The 20,431-nt window shown below is 39.9% G+C and overlaps 1 protein-coding gene across 3 annotated transcripts; it reads right to left on the reverse strand.

Annotated features, from left to right (window-relative positions):
- Positions 1–2,534: 2,534 nt before the first annotated feature.
- On the reverse strand, positions 2,535–19,523 carry rcbtb2 (regulator of chromosome condensation (RCC1) and BTB (POZ) domain containing protein 2). Of its 3 annotated transcripts, none has more exons than XM_083548404.1 (12): positions 19,329–19,523; positions 15,521–15,652; positions 14,052–14,202; positions 12,542–12,708; positions 12,235–12,393; positions 11,660–11,767; positions 9,524–9,666; positions 8,722–8,912; positions 7,375–7,501; positions 6,444–6,583; positions 5,912–6,042; positions 2,535–5,032 (listed from the first exon to the last, which is right to left on the reverse strand). In XM_083548404.1, the coding sequence occupies exons 2-12, from the start codon at positions 15,644–15,646 to the stop codon at positions 4,892–4,894; spliced, it is 1,584 nt and encodes a 527-aa protein (XP_083404530.1). In that variant the 5' UTR covers positions 15,647–15,652; positions 19,329–19,523; the 3' UTR covers positions 2,535–4,891. The 3 variants fall into 3 exon arrangements, with proteins under 3 accessions (XP_083404530.1, XP_083404531.1, XP_083404532.1); XM_083548405.1 differs by having other exon boundaries at positions 15,521–15,647; positions 19,329–19,496; XM_083548406.1 differs by having other exon boundaries at positions 2,535–5,352; positions 5,868–6,042; positions 15,521–15,647; positions 19,329–19,496.
- Positions 19,524–20,431: the final 908 nt, after the last annotated feature.

The following is a 20,431-nucleotide window of genomic DNA, read 5'->3' on the forward strand; positions in this document are numbered from 1 at the left end:
TACTGCACTATTCTGTAAATCGTCAAATATATAATACCCCAATAATAATTGGTTTTATTTATATGTAGTTCCTGCCCAAACTGTTACCACAAAGTTGGAGGCACACAATAGTTAAGGATCTCTTTGGACTCTGTAGCATTAATTGTTCCCCTCATTTGAACTAGGAGACCCAAACCTGACGCAACCTTTTTCAATTGAGTTGCACTGCAGTATTAATAATAATTGTTCAAAGGGCCTTAGAAAAAGAGTTGACCAAGAACCCAATGGTCACTCTGACTGAGCTCCAGAGATCTTGTGTGGTGATGGGAAAAAGTTCCAGAAGGACAATCCTCACTGTAGCTCTCCACTGATCTGGGGTTTATGGCAGAGCAGCTAAACAGAAGCCTCTGCTCAGTGTAAAACACATGGAAGCCTGCTTAGAGATTGCTAACAGGAACCTGAAGGACTCTCAGTCTGTGTTGGCAAACTCTAAACGGGCTTCAGTGGGGTTTTGCACCGAGGAGAGCCTTCCTCTTTTATCAGGATATCAGAAGTAAGTTCAAAATAATGCCCATTTCTGATCGTTCATCTGTTTGTGCACTCAAACTACATGAAAATGAGTTGTGTGAGAATGAAAAGTTTGTAAACGAGGCAAATAAAATCCTTTAGTTCACAAATCATTTACACACAACTCTCTTAGAAACCATTACAAAAGTTGTCACATTGCCGAATGAGACTCACCCCAAATAATGATGCCTAAACAAACCTGTTACTGTGTGTCTACTGGCTTTGAAACTATGACCAAGTCTGTTATAGCTACACAGAATTACGCTCAGTTTGTATAACCAGTTGTAGCTGATGACGGACATGATTAAAGAATTCGTTTGTATAATGTAAAACAAAAAGAACAAAGTACAGACATTTCTTTTAATGGGAGTATTTATTTCAGCATTACCAGAGCACTCGCATTAAATACAGCAAAAGTACCCACCAACTGATCAAATCTGTGTACCAGTAGTGTTCAATAGTTTTCTAAAGCAAACTGAATCCAAAATGAAACAGGAACTTAGCTCAGTTTCATCATTTTTGTAAAAGTGCTTTGCTACAATTTATTTTTTTAATATTTACTTGTTTTTTTTTTTTTTTACATTGTCACTAAGTAAACCTCTCATAATTGTTCAGTGCTTTCAATTGCTTGTAGGCATGGCTGTGGAAAAAAAGCTAAATGATGTCACAAAGCATGAGAGAGGGTGTTTTCCTTGTAGTCAAAACAACCAAGTATATTTACTTAAAATCTCCTGGTAACAGACATTGTGACTTTCGAATTACGGTTGCTATTGTCTTTACTGAAATTAAAGACAGTGATACGGCTCCTTCACTAGATAACCAAACAGAACTACAGTTACTCAAAAAAATACACTGAAAACGACTGCAATCTGGGATTGTACCCGAATGCTGAGCTTCGTTCCCAATGTATAACATTTATTGATGAATTTTCTGATGAGTACTTTGATACACTTTATAGAGGGGGAAGAAGGACTGGATAGGCTTACACAATGAATTTTAAATAGTTTTGCGTACATGTAATAAGCCTGATGGGATCTATTAAAGATCACGTGACTGATGGTAAGTCGAATTATACTTCCATTTTCTATCAGGAAATTAAAGGCTGAAAGCTGGAACACACTATGTGGTCTTAAATGGATTAAATGTATTCCATGTAACATTAAAAGTCTTCTGGAAGTCTATGCACCACGTAGAATGATGACATTAACAAAAATGACATGCTAAAAGGACTAGTGATTGTAAGAAGCTTTAATCTTTTAAACAAAAAACAAACAAAAAAAACTTTAAAGCCTCTTACAACCTTCTGTATTCAACCGAATTTGCAGTGCACCAACAACCTGCGGTTTTCTTCGCTAATAACTTCTGCACACAAAATGATGTGTTCCTTGTAAATATAGACTATACATTTCCACCCTCTTTCTACAAGCTATAAATAAAATGACTGAGAATGTGTTGGGAAAAAAATGACTGTGGGTAGCACCAAAGATGAAGGATATCCTGTTTTGATATACTGTTAAGTTGGCGTGATAAAAATAAAGATGACTTTGACTGTGGGATGAGCAAATGCCATAAAAACTCAAATCTCCCCAAAGATATTGAGCTCACAAAAAGTGAAATGGAAATTCCACCATCAGATATTAAGACCCAATCTGATCAGTATCACTGATAGTTTCAAATGTTGATCATCACTTCACATGTTTTAATGTGATACTGCCATCTATTGGTGTGATCTGAGCATTCTTAAGCCATGTAGCATTCTTAAATCATGTTTTGCGCATGATGACCCCCACATAACCAAAACCTCTTAAAAACACACATCATCGCAATAACAACCGAATGAAGTCCCACTCGCAACACTTTCCGAAGTGAAATCGGACAAATTAAATACATTTACAGAAAAACAAATGGCTTTAAAGTGTTGAGATAAAATATCAAAATGTAGGACAAATAAAAAGGCTGTAAAATATCACCACACATAATGAATTGGATATTTTAAGAACTTTATTTCATTAACTATAAGCCAGTCTATTTTCATTCTTCAAATCCCAACTTAAATCTGCATCTAATTGAGAAGTGAAGGGAAGGTGCCATCAGCTGCAGGTTTGTATTACAATTTACAATCAACACACAAAAAAAAGTTAGTCAGCACACCATCACTTGGTAAATAAAAACCCCACTGTGTAGATAACGCACAGTTGGGTAATGGAGAGGAAAAAAAAAAAAAAAGCTAATCACCTTATAGTGTCTGATAAGTTTTCCGGTATGAAACCCTTCACTGTAAACATGATGTGAGAGCAAACACAATTAACAGATATTGCAATATAAGAGACTATTGATAAGTCCACTATTAAACATTTTAGTTCAATTAGTCAAGATTTTTTAATAAAGCATGTACAAATGCTGTAACAAGAGTTCAATCATTTCTTTTTTGAAATAGTGCTATAACAAATGAACTATATGATTATGGCAAACTTGATCGTTCAGAGAGTTAAATAAACACTTGTAAGTCTAACTTGACTTTTCTTTGTGTAACAGAGTATTTAATATAACAGATTAAAGCAACAAAAAAAAAAAGATAATGACCAAAAGAGGGCATTATGCCCTATTTACTTTGTTGTGTAAACACCACCTTTAGGAACATAGTCTAGTTTTTTTTTTTTTTTTTACATGCATGCCTTGGGAGAAATGTTCAAGACCCAGAGATAACAGCGCACATTTAACATAAACTGACATTTGGACAATACACAAAACAAATAATGACCTTTCAGGTGTAAAGAAAAATAAAACTCTCTAATCTAACCATGTTGCACAAACTATACAAATACAACTTTATACAGAGTAGCAGAATAGTAAATACAAGCCATGTGACCATGCCTAAAAAGAGGTCTTTAAAAGAGGAACTGTAAAGTATGTAAGCATATTTTTTATATAGTTTAGCATTGGGTATTACGATTGAAAGGTAAACACATATATAAGTGCTTTGTTGCTGCTGGTTAAGTGGTTCCTCTAGTTATCTATAGTTATAAATGTATTAAAATCATAGTTCGTAATGATTGAGGGAAATTAAAGTCCTTTCAAAATGCACAAAGGATTTTCAGTGAATCCAATGTGTACCGTCAATGTGTCGATTATTTCTCTTTTTTTTTTTCATTTGGTCCTAGAGAAAGCATCCTCTTAGCAATCTATTAACGGATTGACTATTAATCTGTACTAGTGGGACGGTCTCCCTTACAATATCTGTGGTAAAGGGATTTTACAGAAAGTAAAAATAAAAATTGTAAAAAAAATAATGTTCCAGTGGGCATTTTTTATAGTACTGTGGAAAAGTCTCAGGCGTCCTTTTTAATACAAAAGTTCTCAAAGTTCTTTGTTTTCTGCTTTATCCAAAAAATTCGAATGTGGGTACAATGTTAAAGAAAAGATACACATTTCATAATAAGCCACTTTCCAGATGAAACTATAATGTAAGCCTGGTGTAATAGAACAGACGGAACAGACAACAGCAGACTGTTCAAGTTGCATGAAAAAGTTTCCATCCAATCTGCAGATTTAGAGGCAAAGGATGGTAGTGCAAATAATAATTCAGTTTAGTTTACACAAAATATAGACCTGTTTTACTTTTACGGCTCTGTATCATTCCATGCCGGATAGAAATGTAATTGCACTAGTGGGGAACTATGACTTACAATCCACAAATGGTGTTCATTAGTAACATGTAGACACAATGTACCTTCTGCACCAGAATACAAACTTTCTCTAGTGAAAACAGTCAATGGCAGATTCCGCTGATTCCAGATCAAAAGTGAATCACTGTCGAGTTACAGTTCTACGCCACACTCGAGAAAATGAATAGAGAACTCTACTGAACTCTGACGTGAAATCAGCGTTCAATTCTTTTTTAAAAACAGAGAAACAGCAAAGAAAAAAAAAATAATAATAATAATAATAATTGTAGGAAGGTTTTGCTTTCCAGTAAGTCACAAACAAAAAAAGCATCATCATCTGCATACTGAATGATCACTTTTCTATTTAATACAGAATTGACACCAAACTTTATACGTAGAAATGTTTAATTGCAATATTTCTAAATGTTTAGTTTTTATGTGCCCAAGACTTTTGCATAGTACTGTCTCAACTCAGGAGCCTACAAAACTGTAAATGCATTTTTTTTTTCTGTGGCTTTAAAGCATCAGTGCCAAGTGATCAGCAGCCTGTGGAGTGGTTTATCCAAAACAAGGACGTTCTGTCATGCGCTTTAACATATCATGGAACTCTGCCTGCTTCTGGTAACGCTGATCCCCGCTTTTTCATCAGCTCTCTGTCTCTGCTCTGTTCCTTCTCCGGCTCAGTTTCTGAAAGCCCCATAGCGACTTGCTTTGCTAATAAAGTTCTTTAACAGGTCGTGGTCCATGTCGGCAAAGGCATGGGTTTGAGTCACGGCAGTCAGGTGGTTGACGCAGAACTTGAAGCAGAACTCTTCCAAGTCCTCAAAGGGAAAAAAAGCAGTTTGACAATGTCCTTGAGCTGGATCTTAAATTGTAGGTTGTAGGATTTTACCGTCAGTGTACAATCCTACAATCTTGTAATATGCCCGTATGACGTTACGCTCCACATGTCAAAATAAATGTCAACTAATAGACATCAGTGCACTAAGAAAGGCCATTATAAATTATTCTGAGACTTTTTGCTCTTTGAGCCATAACTCAAACACTAACAAATACACAGCTCGATATAACGAGCTGTTTTGTCATGATCGAATCTTAATTTTCTCGTGATCTCAACGTAATTGTTTTCTTGTCAAAAAGACTTGACGTGACATGCGCCCGCATACGGGTGCGGTTATCATCTATGCCTCTACAACACACCTCTCATGCCGAATACACAGAAAAATTTAGTAATGATCACGAGAAATGTCACTTTTATTTAATGTTGTGATCACAAAAAAAAAATACAATGCATGGTGTCTTAGGACTTCAGTACATTCATGTTTCACAGGCACTTTTGTCATTTATGCAGCATTTGTCTGATGATTGAGGACACTGAAGCAGGTAAAGCACATAGCTTTATTATGATGTAGTATACTATCTATAAGTGAGGGTGTGCCATTCCTTTTTTTGGAACTCTTATATGTAATGTTTTGTTACAACTATCCGATAGTTAAGGAATTATTAGTACAACATAATACAGCAGACTGCATTAATATTTAGCCCTTCTGTGCAAAATAGATGTATTTTACAGCATGTTCATAAAAACTCTGCTTTAAAGCCTTGACCTTGCAAACATCAAAATGGTATATATGGGATGTGAAGTGTTTTGTCTACTGTGTGACTGAGTAGGAATTGTGTGTGTGGGCGTGTTTGCTTACCCGTGCCTCATACTTGACAGCAGCAGATAGCAGTGTGATGGCATTTTCCTCCGAAATACCTCTTTTAATGGTTTCCTGGCAAAGCCTTTTTAGACGAGTCTCTCTGTAGTAGGTAGCAAGATCTAGAAGACCTGCACATCAGAAAGCCAAGCGTCAATACATTAATTCTTACAAGATTTAGCCCTCATTAACATCCAATATTAAATAACACACTGATATGCAAGATCATAAGACTTGTGGTGTATGCGATACCCATGAAATGTGTTGGTGCAATACCAAGCACTTGTTTGTTTGGTGCTTTTTCAAAAGTCTATATAAAAAAATAATAATAATTAAAAATGAAAATGGAATTAAAAGTAAAAACTATTCAAGGAAAATAAAAACAACAACAAATTAATTCATGAATAAATTAATTTGAATGGTAGCATCAGAGTCAACATATAACAATACATAGTGGTATTTATATCATCCTAGTGTCAGGATTTAAACATAATAATAATAAATAAAAGCAATGCAAAATGTATGAGTTTACCAATGGCATCCTCTGGTGGTAAGTTAATAGCGTCCGTGTAGAGGTACTCCAGGAAAGCTCTGTACACCATGTAGGAGAACTGATGGATTTCGATGGCTTCCTCGTCATTCTCATTTAACAGCGCACGAAAATGCTCACATCTTTTAACACAGAAAAGCAACACATCTATCAAATATGAAAGCATTCTATTGTTATTCTAAAAAAAAAAAAAAAAAAAAAAAAACTACAGATGTATGGGTCTAACGGATTTCTGCAGACTATTTTTGTGCATTGGGTATTTGTTTTTTTTGGGACGTTTAAGGTTTACTTTCTTGAGCAAGCTGGAGCAGGTTTCTGTATGGATTAGTGACATTTCTTTTTGGTTTCTCTCATTTGCATTGCCTTCAGGAAGTAAAAAGTAAGGGAAATCCCCCCCTCAACTTCTTTTTACAAAAGGTAAAATTACATATACACCGATCAGCTAGAAGAATATAAATATACCTGGAATAAAAATACCTGCCTAGCGCTGTTGGGACTGAGAAAAGGACCCCACAATACTGGTGAAGGTGTGTTGCGGTATCTGTTACAGAGTCAAAGCGGGCAGTTTTTTAAAACCCTGTAAATTTTGAAGTGGGCCGTTATGGATCGTACTTGTTTGTAGTGCATCTCACAGATGCTTGATAAGATTGAGATCTGAGGAATTCGGAGGCCAAGTCAACAACTTAAACTCAGTCATGTTCCTCAAACCATTCTGGAAAGAATTTTGCAGCATTTAAGACCTTGTCAAGGCTCACTGCTTGGCCCCCCCCCAGTTTTTTTTTTATACATATGTCAGCAGTTTGGCGCATATATATGTACTCTATAGCCTGCAAAAATATGGTTCTAATTATAAGTAATAAAAAAATTATATTTTATTATAATTTTATTTTTTTTAAAAAGGACAGTTCTTTACCTGATTTTGAGCAGAGCTTTGTGAACATGAATACACTTCCCATCAACTAGAAATTTGAGGTCTGAAATTTCTGGGCTGTCAAACTCTTTTTTAAGGGACTGAGCCACAGTTAGGTAGTCATCTCCGTCTAACAAAAAATAAATAAAACATTCATTAAATATCACATGCATTTCCAGACAAGAAAAGAAATCATACAATGAACTGATATTAGTGAAGACTAGAGTTATGTACAGTAGGGGATTGGGTGGTAAACTGTTGATGTTCATTTATGTACATTTTTTAATTAAAAATAAATGATTAAAAATAAACAATTAAAAATAAATGCCTGCTTGGTTAAATACAGTGGTACCCCGCTTATCAACCTTAATCCGTTCATTAAAACCGGTCGAAATGCGAAAAGGTTGAAGAGCAAATGTACACGCAATATACAATATACACGCACTAAATTGTTATATTGACCGCTAAATAACACTTTATTGTTTACAAACCGAAGTTTAATTTACGATAGATGCTTTCTCCACGAAGGCTGAGGCGAGACTGGGAAGATCCTTTCCCTCGCTCCACATGGGTCGGGGTAAAAAAAAGGTTGATAAGCGGGCATTTGGTCAGTCAGCGAGCGCAAATTTCGGCCGAAAAACTGTTCGCTAAGCGAAAAGGTCGATGGCCGAGCCGGTCAATAAGCGGAGTACCACTGTAATATATATATATAAAAAAAAAATCAACTTAATATTTTATACAAAAATAAATAAAATTGCATATATAAGATTAATTCAATACACGTTTCATAATAAAATTCCCATAAATTAATAAATAAATAAAATGTAATTAAATAGTTGAACATTTGTTACAAGTGCGTGTTTTACATTTTATAATACATTTTCTATATATATATATATATGTTCTACTTAATAGTTATAATTATTTTAGTACACTAACAAGTGTGTTTATTCCTTCCATCGTTCAACCATTCACTCCCTCGATATGGTGAATTGTCAGGATTTTTTCCTTTTAAGAGAAATTGTCGAAGCGAACGATAAAGAATTCATAACGCTAGCGTTGCCGATGGCTGAAAGTAGCAGTGATTTTACGCATATGCAAAACTAAATCCGAGTTACCAAATCGTATTTCCGATATAAATTTCCAGGATTGTACCTATGGCATTATTGTGTTTGTTTTCAAGTTTAATAATAATTCAAATGATTGAAGGATTGCATGCGGTACGTTTGTGCACTGAACCAAAAGCCCTGTAACAAAACGGTTCGTTACGAATACATGTAACGTTAAACCCCTAATGTACAGTAAATAAATATTTCATCAGCATTTGAACCTTACTGAGTCTTTTCTTACCCACAGTTAGAAGACGCCAGGTTACGGCAGGAGTAGCGAAACAGGCAAACACATCATCTGTGCTGGAGAAATGTGTGCTGTGTGGGAAGGGAACAGCCTGACCTCGACACTGACCCCACATCAGCACCTGACCGCTCTGCGTCTTTGCGGCTGACGTGTGACTGGTGTGACACGCAGCCACTTCCACCATCCTGAAGGAGAGATGACAAAACACAGGAATGGAAGGTTAAAAGTAGAAAGCTCAATTTTGTAAGTGAAAGGCGTTAGTTTTATAACAGCTTCAGGGTAAATCTACAAGGGACGTGACTTATGTTTGTCAAAACACTACTAATCTTTAAAACATGTTAGTAATTACACATTAATTTTCTTTGCGCTCAGACATGTTCAAAATGAATCACTGTTTACGATCATGTTTCTGCTATATACATGTAAAAGCTGTTTTCACTCTGTTTTTGCTTTATAAGATAAAACTTTCCAAGTTACTGGTAATGACAATGTTTCCGAAAGTGATATAAATACAAAATCAAAATAACCCGTTTGTTGTGTCTAGACTTTTTCTAGAATTAACTCCTGTAAACCCACGACACAGTCATCACCTACCTAGAAAATTAAATGCATATTCACCTGCAAATACACACACACACTATTTAAAAATCTGATGTGAAAATAGACATGGACTACAATGTCATTCAGTGCCTTATCCGGCACACACAAGATAACAGCAATGCACATGCTGAACTTTAAATCAGCGCAGGATCATTGAGGTGGAAATGCTGTGGAAATTGTGCATGCATGTGCTCACCTTTCCTTGTCCATGTTGATGAGTGTGGGCAAGGCCTGGTTGCTCTTGTTTCCAGTGCCCAGCTGGCCGTATGCATTGGCACCCCAGGCATAAACAAACCCCTCGTCTGTTAACGCCAGTGTGTGTGCATATCCACAGGCCACCTGGAAAGATAAGCCAGTGAAAGTTTACCTTTCCACTAAAGTGAAATGTGAACAAATCTTTTCATTGCAATTGAGCTGGACAGAGATTATACTGATAAATGTTAGGGAGTTACAGAACTAAAACAATTTAGTGCGTTTTGAAATCAGGAAGACACTAAATCTATTAAATCTACATGATATAAGGTTTGGTCATTTTGTCCTCTGATAAAAAAATTAATTGCTCCTACAAGCAAAACTTTATAATATGGCATGTGCTGCACATGAATCTCAGCTGTGTGCATATATTTAGACAGAAATTAAGGCTGTGTTTATAAAGGAGTCACTGCACACTAAACTTCTACTAAAATCTATGATATAGTGACATACTTATTAGTACAGTAGCAATAGTGGCAGGCTGGCTTTATTATAGAGCTCTATTGCGCACTAGAGAGGCATAAAGTCACGTCATTTTTTTTTTTTTTTTTTGTAAATGGGCCTAAAAGTCTTCAAGAGGGGCAACATTGAACATCACAGTTATGTACCTTATCCAATAGCAAACCTCTGAAATAGATATAGTCTCTTAGCTTTAGTCAGCTTGTGGCAGCCACTGTAACTGTCCTCATGAACATATCTTACTAAATGATCTAATCACGTTAGATTAGCTAGCTACATTACAAGCTCTGGCTCAAGTAAAAAGTGTTCTCTTTGTAATCTCACAGTATGCACCTGGTGTGGGATTACAAAGAGACAACACTTTTTTACTTGAGCCAGAGTTTGTAACTGTGATGTTCAATGTTGCCCCTCTTGAGCCAAAACTTTATTTTCTCTCTATATTTGCATCTGTGATTTACACCCTGTAAAAATGTCACAGAATCCATCACCACATAATACGAATCACATAAGCAAAGAGGTCTGATCACTCACTTTGCCCAATGTGCTGAGCTTGAAAACTTAATTGGCTGATAGTTCTCTAAGTAAACACACAAATGGGTTGCATGTGCAAACCCAGAAACAAGCTGACTTATTAGCAATCGTTCACCAGTTTTCCAAAAAATTTGGAAAGAAAACAAAAGCTATAACACTGAGTTTTTTGCATTTAGTAAGATCAAGTCAGATAATGTCACACTCTTTCACGCCTTTATTATTATTATTTGCTTTGGGTACACACTCTTACTCCTTAACGACTTCTTGCGGCATCATTTAAAGAATCCAAACAGTCATATGACAGATGTATACAAATCCTGACCAACCGAGCAAAACGAACACAGACTGTAGTAACTGTAGTAGGAACGATATTAAAAAGGTGAGGTATTATTGAATCAGGGAAAAATATATAATGTTCCTGAGTTGCTGTAAAGTCATTGAGTATTTCTCTTGACTTAATAATACCGATTTAGTGTTGCTTTAATAATTTTATTTAATATTTTTCTACCTGTACATGTAGTGAGTAACCTTTTATTTGTTCAGCAAACAAAGAGAAGAAATAAAATTACACTCTCCTATTATCCTGTAGTTTGTTTTGAAATTAAAGTTTTGTTTTTTAATGATTTTCCAATTTGGTCATGGCCGATTCCCACCTGCCTGTTAGGTCTCCTATACCATACAACAACCTGAAAGTCTCCCTTTTACTCCACAATACGCACTTATCTACCTCATTATCGCGCAGAGCTGACTCATGCGCATGCAAGAGCTCACAAACAAACAACTGGCTGCATCTGATAGACAGAGAAAAAGAGAATGCCACTCCTCTCTTTCAGACAGAATTGCCAAATTTATTCTCTACATTTTACCACAGACATCCAGACTACAGATATCCATTATCTCCTCAGGACAAAATCTTTGATTTCTGGATGATGCTTTTCCACACAGGAGATTTTTATTGCTATTTTTAATGACATATTCTGAAGATGGAAAAACATGTAGGTATGGTTTTGAGAGCTTAATCAGTTAAGCAAAGCAAACATGAGTCACAGTACCTGATTAATTTTGTAGACTTTTACTTTTATTTCCTCACCTGGACAACGTTGATTCCCTGCAGAGCAGCGATACGACATGGTGTTTGTTGGTTGCCATTATTACCCAGACCAAGCTGCCCATTACAGTTATAGCCCCAGCCATAGATCTGTAAGCACAAAGCATAGTCAGAGCACATAATAGCTATAAATTACAGGAAGGGAGAATTATAATGTTTATTCAACATAAATCCTCTGAATTATATAAGAGGGGCGTTCAAGTCAAACGGCCATCTTTGAAAAGTGTACACCATTCAAATGTCTTACTGCGACTGAACTTCTCATTACCGTACTGTGCTTGAAGTCTTCTGTAGATATTATGGGTTTTACTCTTTCGTTCAAAAGAAACTTCACCACCACACATGGTTCCATGCACGCACTAACACTGCTGTCTGCCGTTTTGATTAACAGTCTCCTGACTGGCCCATGACATATGCGCCACAAGGACAAACTAGCCACTGACTACTGTGTATAGTACCACCACGCTAGCATCTAATTTTATACCTGTAAAATTAAAAGTCCCTTTTTGACTTGAACGCCCCTCAAATAATTTAACGTGAAACATGAGCTGCTTCACCTCTCCGTTGTCTAGAACGGCCATGGAGCACAGCTGGCCACAGGCAATGTTCACTACAACCTTGTTCTGCAGGCAGCTGCTGACTCTGCGCGGAGTGGGCTGGTTGGCTGTAGAGCCCGAGCCCACCTGACCAGAGTTGTTGTACCCCCAGGCATACACCTGAGCATAAAAAAAGAAAAGAAAAGCTAGCATAACAACAGACCCTAGACTAGGCCACAATAGGACATATTAAAACACAGAAAATCCAATATCCACAATAAAACCAACTAGCTCCTCATAAATAAGTTTTACATTGAATAAACTGTACCTCTCCTTCGGTGGTAAGAGCGATTGTGTGATGGGAGCCACAGGCCACCTCGGTCACCCTCTTATTAATAAGGTTGGTGGATACTAGAGCAGGAATCAGGCCATGGTTGGTGGTGCCATTGCCCAACTGGCTGTAGCCATTATGTCCCCAGGCATAAACCTCTCCTTCTGCATAGAGGGATCAGACTGCAGATCAGAAAAACTACTGTGCAGTTTTATTATTTCAGAAATTGCAAAGATGTTTTATTAATTTATTTTTTAGTTAACTTTTATACAAAATGGTGTTTTAAAAAAAAAAAAAAGAAGCTGAGCAGACATTTGCAATATACAGTATATGTAACAAGTACAGATATCTACACTACTGGTAAAGCCGTGTCATGAAGTTTTACTAGATCATGATAAAGGAAGTAAATGTGTAATACTACCCAGCTGAGCCCTGAATGTACCCTACAATCACACATATTGCTTTCCTAGCTGCACTTTATGGCCAAATGTATGTGGATACCCAACAATGAAACCTATATGTAGGCCCCAAATGATTTGCCTGAAAGCTGGAAGCACACATTGTAGTACGTTTACAAAGACGCCTGTCTGTTTACAAGCAACCCTGTCTGCAAAGGGTGAGGGGGAAATCATCAAGATACATCACACCACAATCATGGACTATTCACAATTCTTGCTTTGGGCAGAGGGTACAGATGCCTTAAAGCCCACACAGACTGAATAAGAGCTTCTTTTTTCCTGTGGCCATTATTGTTCATCATTGCACTACTGTACATTCCAGCCATATCTATTCTGTATATACTGTTTCATACACTCATATGTATATCATGCTATATGAGCATGTTATCTATTTGAGATGTCGTATCCTCTGCACAATCTTTGCAGTTATACTGTATATTACTATACACACACACACACACACACACACACACACACACCATTTTATTACCGACTGCACACACTGTACATTAATCCCTCTCACCCCTGTACATATGGACCCGAACCCTCGTTAAATATATTGCTATTTATTGTAAATAGGCCACGTAGGCATTTCTATTTAAATGCTAATTGTATTTTCTTGGCTCTGTACATGTATGTTACACAATCACAAAGTTGAATCTAATCTAATGTAATGTTGGAGTATTACATTTTCCCTTAACTAGAACTAAAAGGCTCGAACCTGGTCAATCAAAACAAATCCCTTGTGCACAAAGCCAGCTCAATGAAGACTTCAATATTAATAGCTGATGGCTTTGGAACGTGGTGGTCAGATTTCCACAATCCTTTGGCCATTAAGCATGTTAAAGCACCATATGAACAAATCATGACAAGGAGCGTTCATCTATGGAAATTGTAAATATAAATGGAAAAAGGTTGCCTTCAAAATGGAAAATCTCCTTATATATTTTGTACCACATTATAATCATATTTACCACATTACCATTTTAACGTCTTTTAGACAAAACAAACAAAAAAAAGGTTCAAAGTTAGTTTGACATATCACAGACCTGCAGTGGCAATGACAACATGCGGCCCTGTGCCGTAGCTCAGAGAAATAATCTTCTTCCCGCACAAGGAGTCTATCCGTCTGGGCTCAATGGTGCTTTGGACATCTCCCAGACCCAGGCATCCGCTGCAGTTTGTTCCCAAAGCAAACATCTGGTAACACAAGCAGTTAAAAAGGTACAATTGGATGCCAAAATTGAAATCAATTATTAGAAATAAGGCACAGGCTCATGTAAATCTAAAACAAGTGCTGCGTTTGGTTTATTGAAATCAAAGGTTTGCTGCGCCATTAATGAAGACTAGAGTTTATATTCCCTGATGTGAAAAACCAAACAACTATGCCTACACAACAAAACAGCTGCTGCTGAATGACAATTGGAAGTTTCAGGACCCTATAAAGCAGCATTTAGACTCTTAGATTTGCTGATTACAGGTTAGTACATTACAGCCAGGGTACACAAACAGATACTGGGGTTTAAATGGTACCAGTGTACATACTTTCATCTTTCTGAAGACAGAGCTGCTGTGCTGAAGGTCCCCACGAGTCAGTAATGGTGTACTGTGAAATTAACCCCAAGCAAGAAAGCATAGGCATGCACAAAATCTGAAGAAAGCTCTGAGATTCTGGGCAATTTATATTGAAATAAAAGTGCCTCTTAATGAAAGTAAAAAAGAACAAAGGCTAAGTAATAATCGCAGCAATATACAATCTCTGCTGGTCTGGAGTACAAGACCTGAATGAATGGAATTCGTTTTAATTTAATCAAGAATAATTAAATGCAGTTACATAAGAAGCCTTAGGGAAAAAAGCACACACATTACACTCACGAAAGAATGCAATTCTTGTGCCCGTGTTTCACTGCAAGATAAACAAATCTGTACGTGTTCATTTAGAGTGTATCCCAACAAGAGGAAACGTGTTAAGCCAAAGTGGATATAGTTTGACAAACACATAGATTAACATGCTCTCCAGGATACAAACAAGCCTTGTGTTAGTATTATAGGCCTATATTTAGCTCCATCTGTCCGCTCTGAAGACAACCCAGAGGGATGGGGTGGGGTTAAAAAGAGAGAGCGAAAAGAACGAAAGAGTGTGAGATTAAGAAGCTTCAATGATTGATTTAATGGTTCAATTGAATTCAGTTCAAAAACTGCATTGTTTGCATGACAAATTAACATTTGTACTGCCAAAGCTACTATAAAAAAACATATGATTCACTGGACCAATAACCCACTTGGTAGATATATTAGAAATTACATCATGCATATAATAAGGTTGCCACATGTCCTATTATCCTATTTCTGGAGAATACCCTGTCCTGCATATTGCATTGCTTTCCCTACACATGTACACCTGCTTCGACCCAGACAAGCTTCTTAAAATCAGGTGATTAGTTGAATCAGGTGTTTCGTGAGCATACAAAACGTGCAGGACAGCAGATTACTGAAGGACCAAGGTCGGGAAGCCTACCTCATCATTGACTGTAACGTAGATGGCCTCATTAGCAGCGGTGCCAAACACACACGCCTGGCGGATGAGACGCAGTTCCTCTGGAGGCAGAAGTGCAAACACTGGCCACTTTCCCACGTCGAGCATGCTACTCTGCAGACAAACAGATGGGTACCTTTTCTTTATCCACTGTCTTACTAAACACAAAACAACTGCTGATTTCAAAGAGAGGGAAAACAGTGCAGCCTTCTTTCAGTTAAAACCTAAAGCACAATGTCTGAGAGATCCTGCAAAAAAAAAAGATCCAAGAATCTAATCCAGGGCGTTTCATGATTTAGTTACAGTGATGCAAATCACAACCCTCACTTGAACTGAAAACAAGTAGGTCTATCCATCATGGCAACTTCAATCTAGTGTGTTCTGTCAAATTCAGGAACATGGAGCTCTGAAAAAGGCTGCCTCCAGTCAATGCACCATGTGGACAATAGACATTTAGTTGTCACTGGTACCCAGTGTTCTCTGGTGGACATCCTGGAAGTCCACTGCTCTACACTGTGTACTTTTTTAGTCCTTGTGATAGACTGGTCCTGGAGCTGAATCAGAAGATTCTGGCTTTTATTATTATCTGTGTTGTGGTGTGATGTGTTGAGTTCTAGTGTGTAGTGATGTGGTGATGTGTCATAGGGCGTGGTCTTGTAGTGTGTGGTGTTCTAGTGACATTGTAGTATGTTGTGATGTGCTGCAGTGTGTGTTGTAGTGATTGGGGGTGTAGTGTGTGGTGTTGTGCTGTAGTGTTTTGTAGTGAGTGGGGGTGTAGTGTGTGGTGTTGTGCTGTAGTGTGTTTTAGTGAGGGGGATATAGTGTATTGTAGTGTGATGGTATGGGTTATATTGTGGGAATGTGTGTTTTAATGTGCTGTAGTGTGTGGGAATGTGTGTTTTAATGTGCTGTAGTGTGACGTGCTGTAGTGTGGGCTGTGACGTGCTGTAGTGTGGGCTGTGACGTGCTGTAGTGTGGGCTGTGACGTGCTGTAGTGTGGGCTGTGACGTGCTGTAGTGTGGGCTGTGACGTGCTGTAGTGTGGGCTGTGACGTGCTGTAGTGTGGGCTGTGACGTGCTGTAGTGTGGGCTGTGACGTGCTGTAGTGTGGGCTGTGACGTGCTGTAGTGTGGGCTGTGACGTGCTGTAGTGTGGGCTGTGACGTGCTGTAGTGTGGGCTGTGACGTGCTGTAGTGTGGGCTGTGACGTGCTGTAGTGTGGGCTGTGACGTGCTGTAGTGTGGGCTGTGACGTGCTGTAGTGTGGGCTGTGACGTGCTGTAGTGTGGGCTGTGACGTGCTGTAGTGTGGGCTGTGACGTGCTGTAGTGTGGGCTGTGACGTGCTGTAGTGTGGGCTGTGACGTGCTGTAGTGTGGGCTGTGACGTGCTGTAGTGTGGGCTGTGACGTGCTGTAGTGTGGGCTGTGACGTGCTGTAGTGTGGGCTGTGACGTGCTGTAGTGTGGGCTGTGACGTGCTGTAGTGTGGGCTGTGACGTGCTGTAGTGTGGGCTGTGACGTGCTGTAGTGTGGGCTGTGACGTGCTGTAGTGTGGGCTGTGACGTGCTGTAGTGTGGGCTGTGACGTGCTGTAGTGTGGGCTGTGACGTGCTGTAGTGTGGGCTGTGACGTGCTGTAGTGTGGGCTGTGACGTGCTGTAGTGTGGGCTGTGACGTGCTGTAGTGTGGGCTGTGACGTGCTGTAGTGTGGGCTGTGACGTGCTGTAGTGTGGGCTGTGACGTGCTGTAGTGTGGGCTGTGACGTGCTGTAGTGTGGGCTGTGACGTGCTGTAGTGTGGGCTGTGACGTGCTGTAGTGTGGGCTGTGACGTGCTGTAGTGTGGGCTGTGACGTGCTGTAGTGTGGGCTGTGACGTGCTGTAGTGTGGGCTGTGACGTGCTGTAGTGTGGGCTGTGACGTGCTGTAGTGTGGGCTGTGACGTGCTGTAGTGTGGGCTGTGACGTGCTGTAGTGTGGGCTGTGACGTGCTGTAGTGTGGGCTGTGACGTGCTGTAGTGTGGGCTGTGACGTGCTGTAGTGTGGGCTGTGACGTGCTGTAGTGTGGGCTGTGACGTGCTGTAGTGTGGGCTGTGACGTGCTGTAGTGTGGGCTGTGACGTGCTGTAGTGTGGGCTGTGACGTGCTGTAGTGTGGGCTGTGACGTGCTGTAGTGTGGGCTGTGACGTGCTGTAGTGTGGGCTGTGACGTGCTGTAGTGTGGGCTGTGACGTGCTGTAGTGTGGGCTGTGACGTGCTGTAGTGTGGGCTGTGACGTGCTGTAGTGTGGGCTGTGACGTGCTGTAGTGTGGGCTGTGACGTGCTGTAGTGTGGGCTGTGACGTGCTGTAGTGTGGGCTGTGACGTGCTGTAGTGTGGGCTGTGACGTGCTGTAGTGTGGGCTGTGACGTGCTGTAGTGTGGGCTGTGACGTGCTGTAGTGTGGGCTGTGACGTGCTGTAGTGTGGGCTGTGACGTGCTGTAGTGTGGGCTGTGACGTGCTGTAGTGTGGGCTGTGACGTGCTGTAGTGTGGGCTGTGACGTGCTGTAGTGTGGGCTGTGACGTGCTGTAGTGTGGGCTGTGACGTGCTGTAGTGTGGGCTGTGACGTGCTGTAGTGTGGGCTGTGACGTGCTGTAGTGTGGGCTGTGACGTGCTGTAGTGTGGGCTGTGACGTGCTGTAGTGTGGGCTGTGACGTGCTGTAGTGTGGGCTGTGACGTGCTGTAGTGTGGGCTGTGACGTGCTGTAGTGTGGGCTGTGACGTGCTGTAGTGTGGGCTGTGACGTGCTGTAGTGTGGGCTGTGACGTGCTGTAGTGTGGGCTGTGACGTGCTGTAGTGTGGGCTGTGACGTGCTGTAGTGTGGGCTGTGACGTGCTGTAGTGTGGGCTGTGACGTGCTGTAGTGTGGGCTGTGACGTGCTGTAGTGTGGGCTGTGACGTGCTGTAGTGTGGGCTGTGACGTGCTGTAGTGTGGGCTGTGACGTGCTGTAGTGTGGGCTGTGACGTGCTGTAGTGTGGGCTGTGACGTGCTGTAGTGTGGGCTGTGACGTGCTGTAGTGTGGGCTGTGACGTGCTGTAGTGTGGGCTGTGACGTGCTGTAGTGTGGGCTGTGACGTGCTGTAGTGTGGGCTGTGACGTGCTGTAGTGTGGGCTGTGACGTGCTGTAGTGTGGGCTGTGACGTGCTGTAGTGTGGGCTGTGACGTGCTGTAGTGTGGGCTGTGACGTGCTGTAGTGTGGGCTGTGACGTGCTGTAGTGTGGGCTGTGACGTGCTGTAGTGTGGGCTGTGACGTGCTGTAGTGTGGGCTGTGATAGTGTATCACAGTGTGATGTACAGTAAAGAGTAGCTACCAGCTGTGTATGAAGAGGAAAAATCGGATGCTTGTGTGATTTAAAGCCCAGATCACTGCCATCTCAGTGTGGATCACTACACAATCAATACCCGATATTACAATAGGAATAAACTTGCTGAAAAGAAGAACCCAAACTACCAACAAATGTTGTTGTTGTTGTTGTCGTCGTCATACAGCCCCATGTAGCCTGTTGTACGGCGAAGTTCACGTTAGCATTGTCAGCTACCTGGCTACACCACACCCGTTATTATGTACCTGCAGGCCTGGAAGCCAGGCTCATCCAGGAAACATTCAGTTCAGTTAAACAGTTAAACCCTGTCCAGATGTCTTCTAAGTTAATCAGCTAATTTGGTGTCCACACGAGTTAACATGCAGTATGCTAGCTGAGTGAGATAAACACTGGTTATTAAGTAACGCTAACTGTTCAGGCTTATGAATTGGATTCAGCGTTTACCTCGTGCTAATGCATCAGTTCCCGGTGTCTTTACTGGATGTTGGCCCGGTTCTGTTAGCTGCTTTCACCTGTTTCCGGTCCATTCGCGGGGATTGTGGACTTCTCCATACTGAGCCACCGCACGCTGTGTTTAGAGCCACTGCCGCGAGATGAGGATCACGTGCGCGCACCACGTGACCCGAGAGCTTCAGCCTCAGTCCATTATACAGAGTACAGAGACAGCCTTTCAACATGCTGCTACATTCCTCTTCCTATCATTATTATTTCTTTCTAATAGTTTTGGTAAAAGTATAAGCGGGGTCAAGGAATCCTTGTGTAAATGTACTTATGTTTTATTGAAAATTAAGACCTTTTCTAACCTCTTCATTCGGCTTCCACTAACATGCATAAACCTAAAATATCCAGCACAAACCTGAGTTGGTCAGCCTGGTAGACCATCTTTACTTCTTTTGGTGTGTTTTTTTTTTGTTTTCCTTACAGTTGTGGTGTGTGATTTCACTACAACCTTCTGAAACTGTAGTTTTTCCTCCCACCATATACCAGATAGCAAAAATGGTTTACAGGTTTGACAGTTTAGGTTTTCTAAATTTTCGGTTTGCATCAGAAATACACACACACACACACATACTATACTATATCAATATAAACATAATGTGTTTTAGGGAGAAGGATTACTTCTTGTAATTGTACTTTTTGTATTATGACTAAAAATTAAGTCTCAAAGCAAAAAAAAAAAATACACCTGGGCCTGACCCACTATCAGCTGCCAAATCACATGGCAAGTTGATCAAGCTGTTAGACCTTCTTCCTTTGTCCTCAATTAAATTTATCTATATATATTTGGGGTTTTATTATTATTATTATTATTTTTTTATTTTTATTATTATTTTTTTTTTTGGGGGGGGGGGGGGGGTGCTGGTTGGTTTATTTGCTTCTCTTAGAGTTGTGATGCGTTTTCTTTCAATCAGCACATACCTGATTGTGAAAATGGCAAACACCTGCCAGTCTGACCCGTTTCATTTTAGTTGGCAGCCAGTTGCTGCTTTTAGTTCCTTGACTTAAAACGACCGTTAGGCATCCACAAGAAGTGGGCGTCAAACTAT

This window comes from Silurus aristotelis, assembly GCF_946808225.1.
Source record: "Silurus aristotelis genome assembly, chromosome: 8".
NCBI classification, from domain to species: domain Eukaryota; kingdom Metazoa; phylum Chordata; class Actinopteri; order Siluriformes; family Siluridae; genus Silurus; species Silurus aristotelis.

Bases quoted from the DNA above. Each gene is read 5' to 3' on its own strand.
- rcbtb2 (XM_083548404.1), bottom strand. From the start codon at position 15,646: ATGCTCGACGTGGGAAAGTGGCCAGTGTTTGCACTTCTGCCTCCAGAG. The intron at 12,709-14,051 runs GTCTGTGATATG...CCCTCTATGCAG, and splicing joins TGTTGTCATTGCCACTGCAG to AAGGAGAGGTTTATGCCTGG. The intron at 6,043-6,443 runs GTAAACTCATAC...TCTGATGTGCAG, and splicing joins ACCACCAGAGGATGCCATTG to GTCTTCTAGATCTTGCTACC.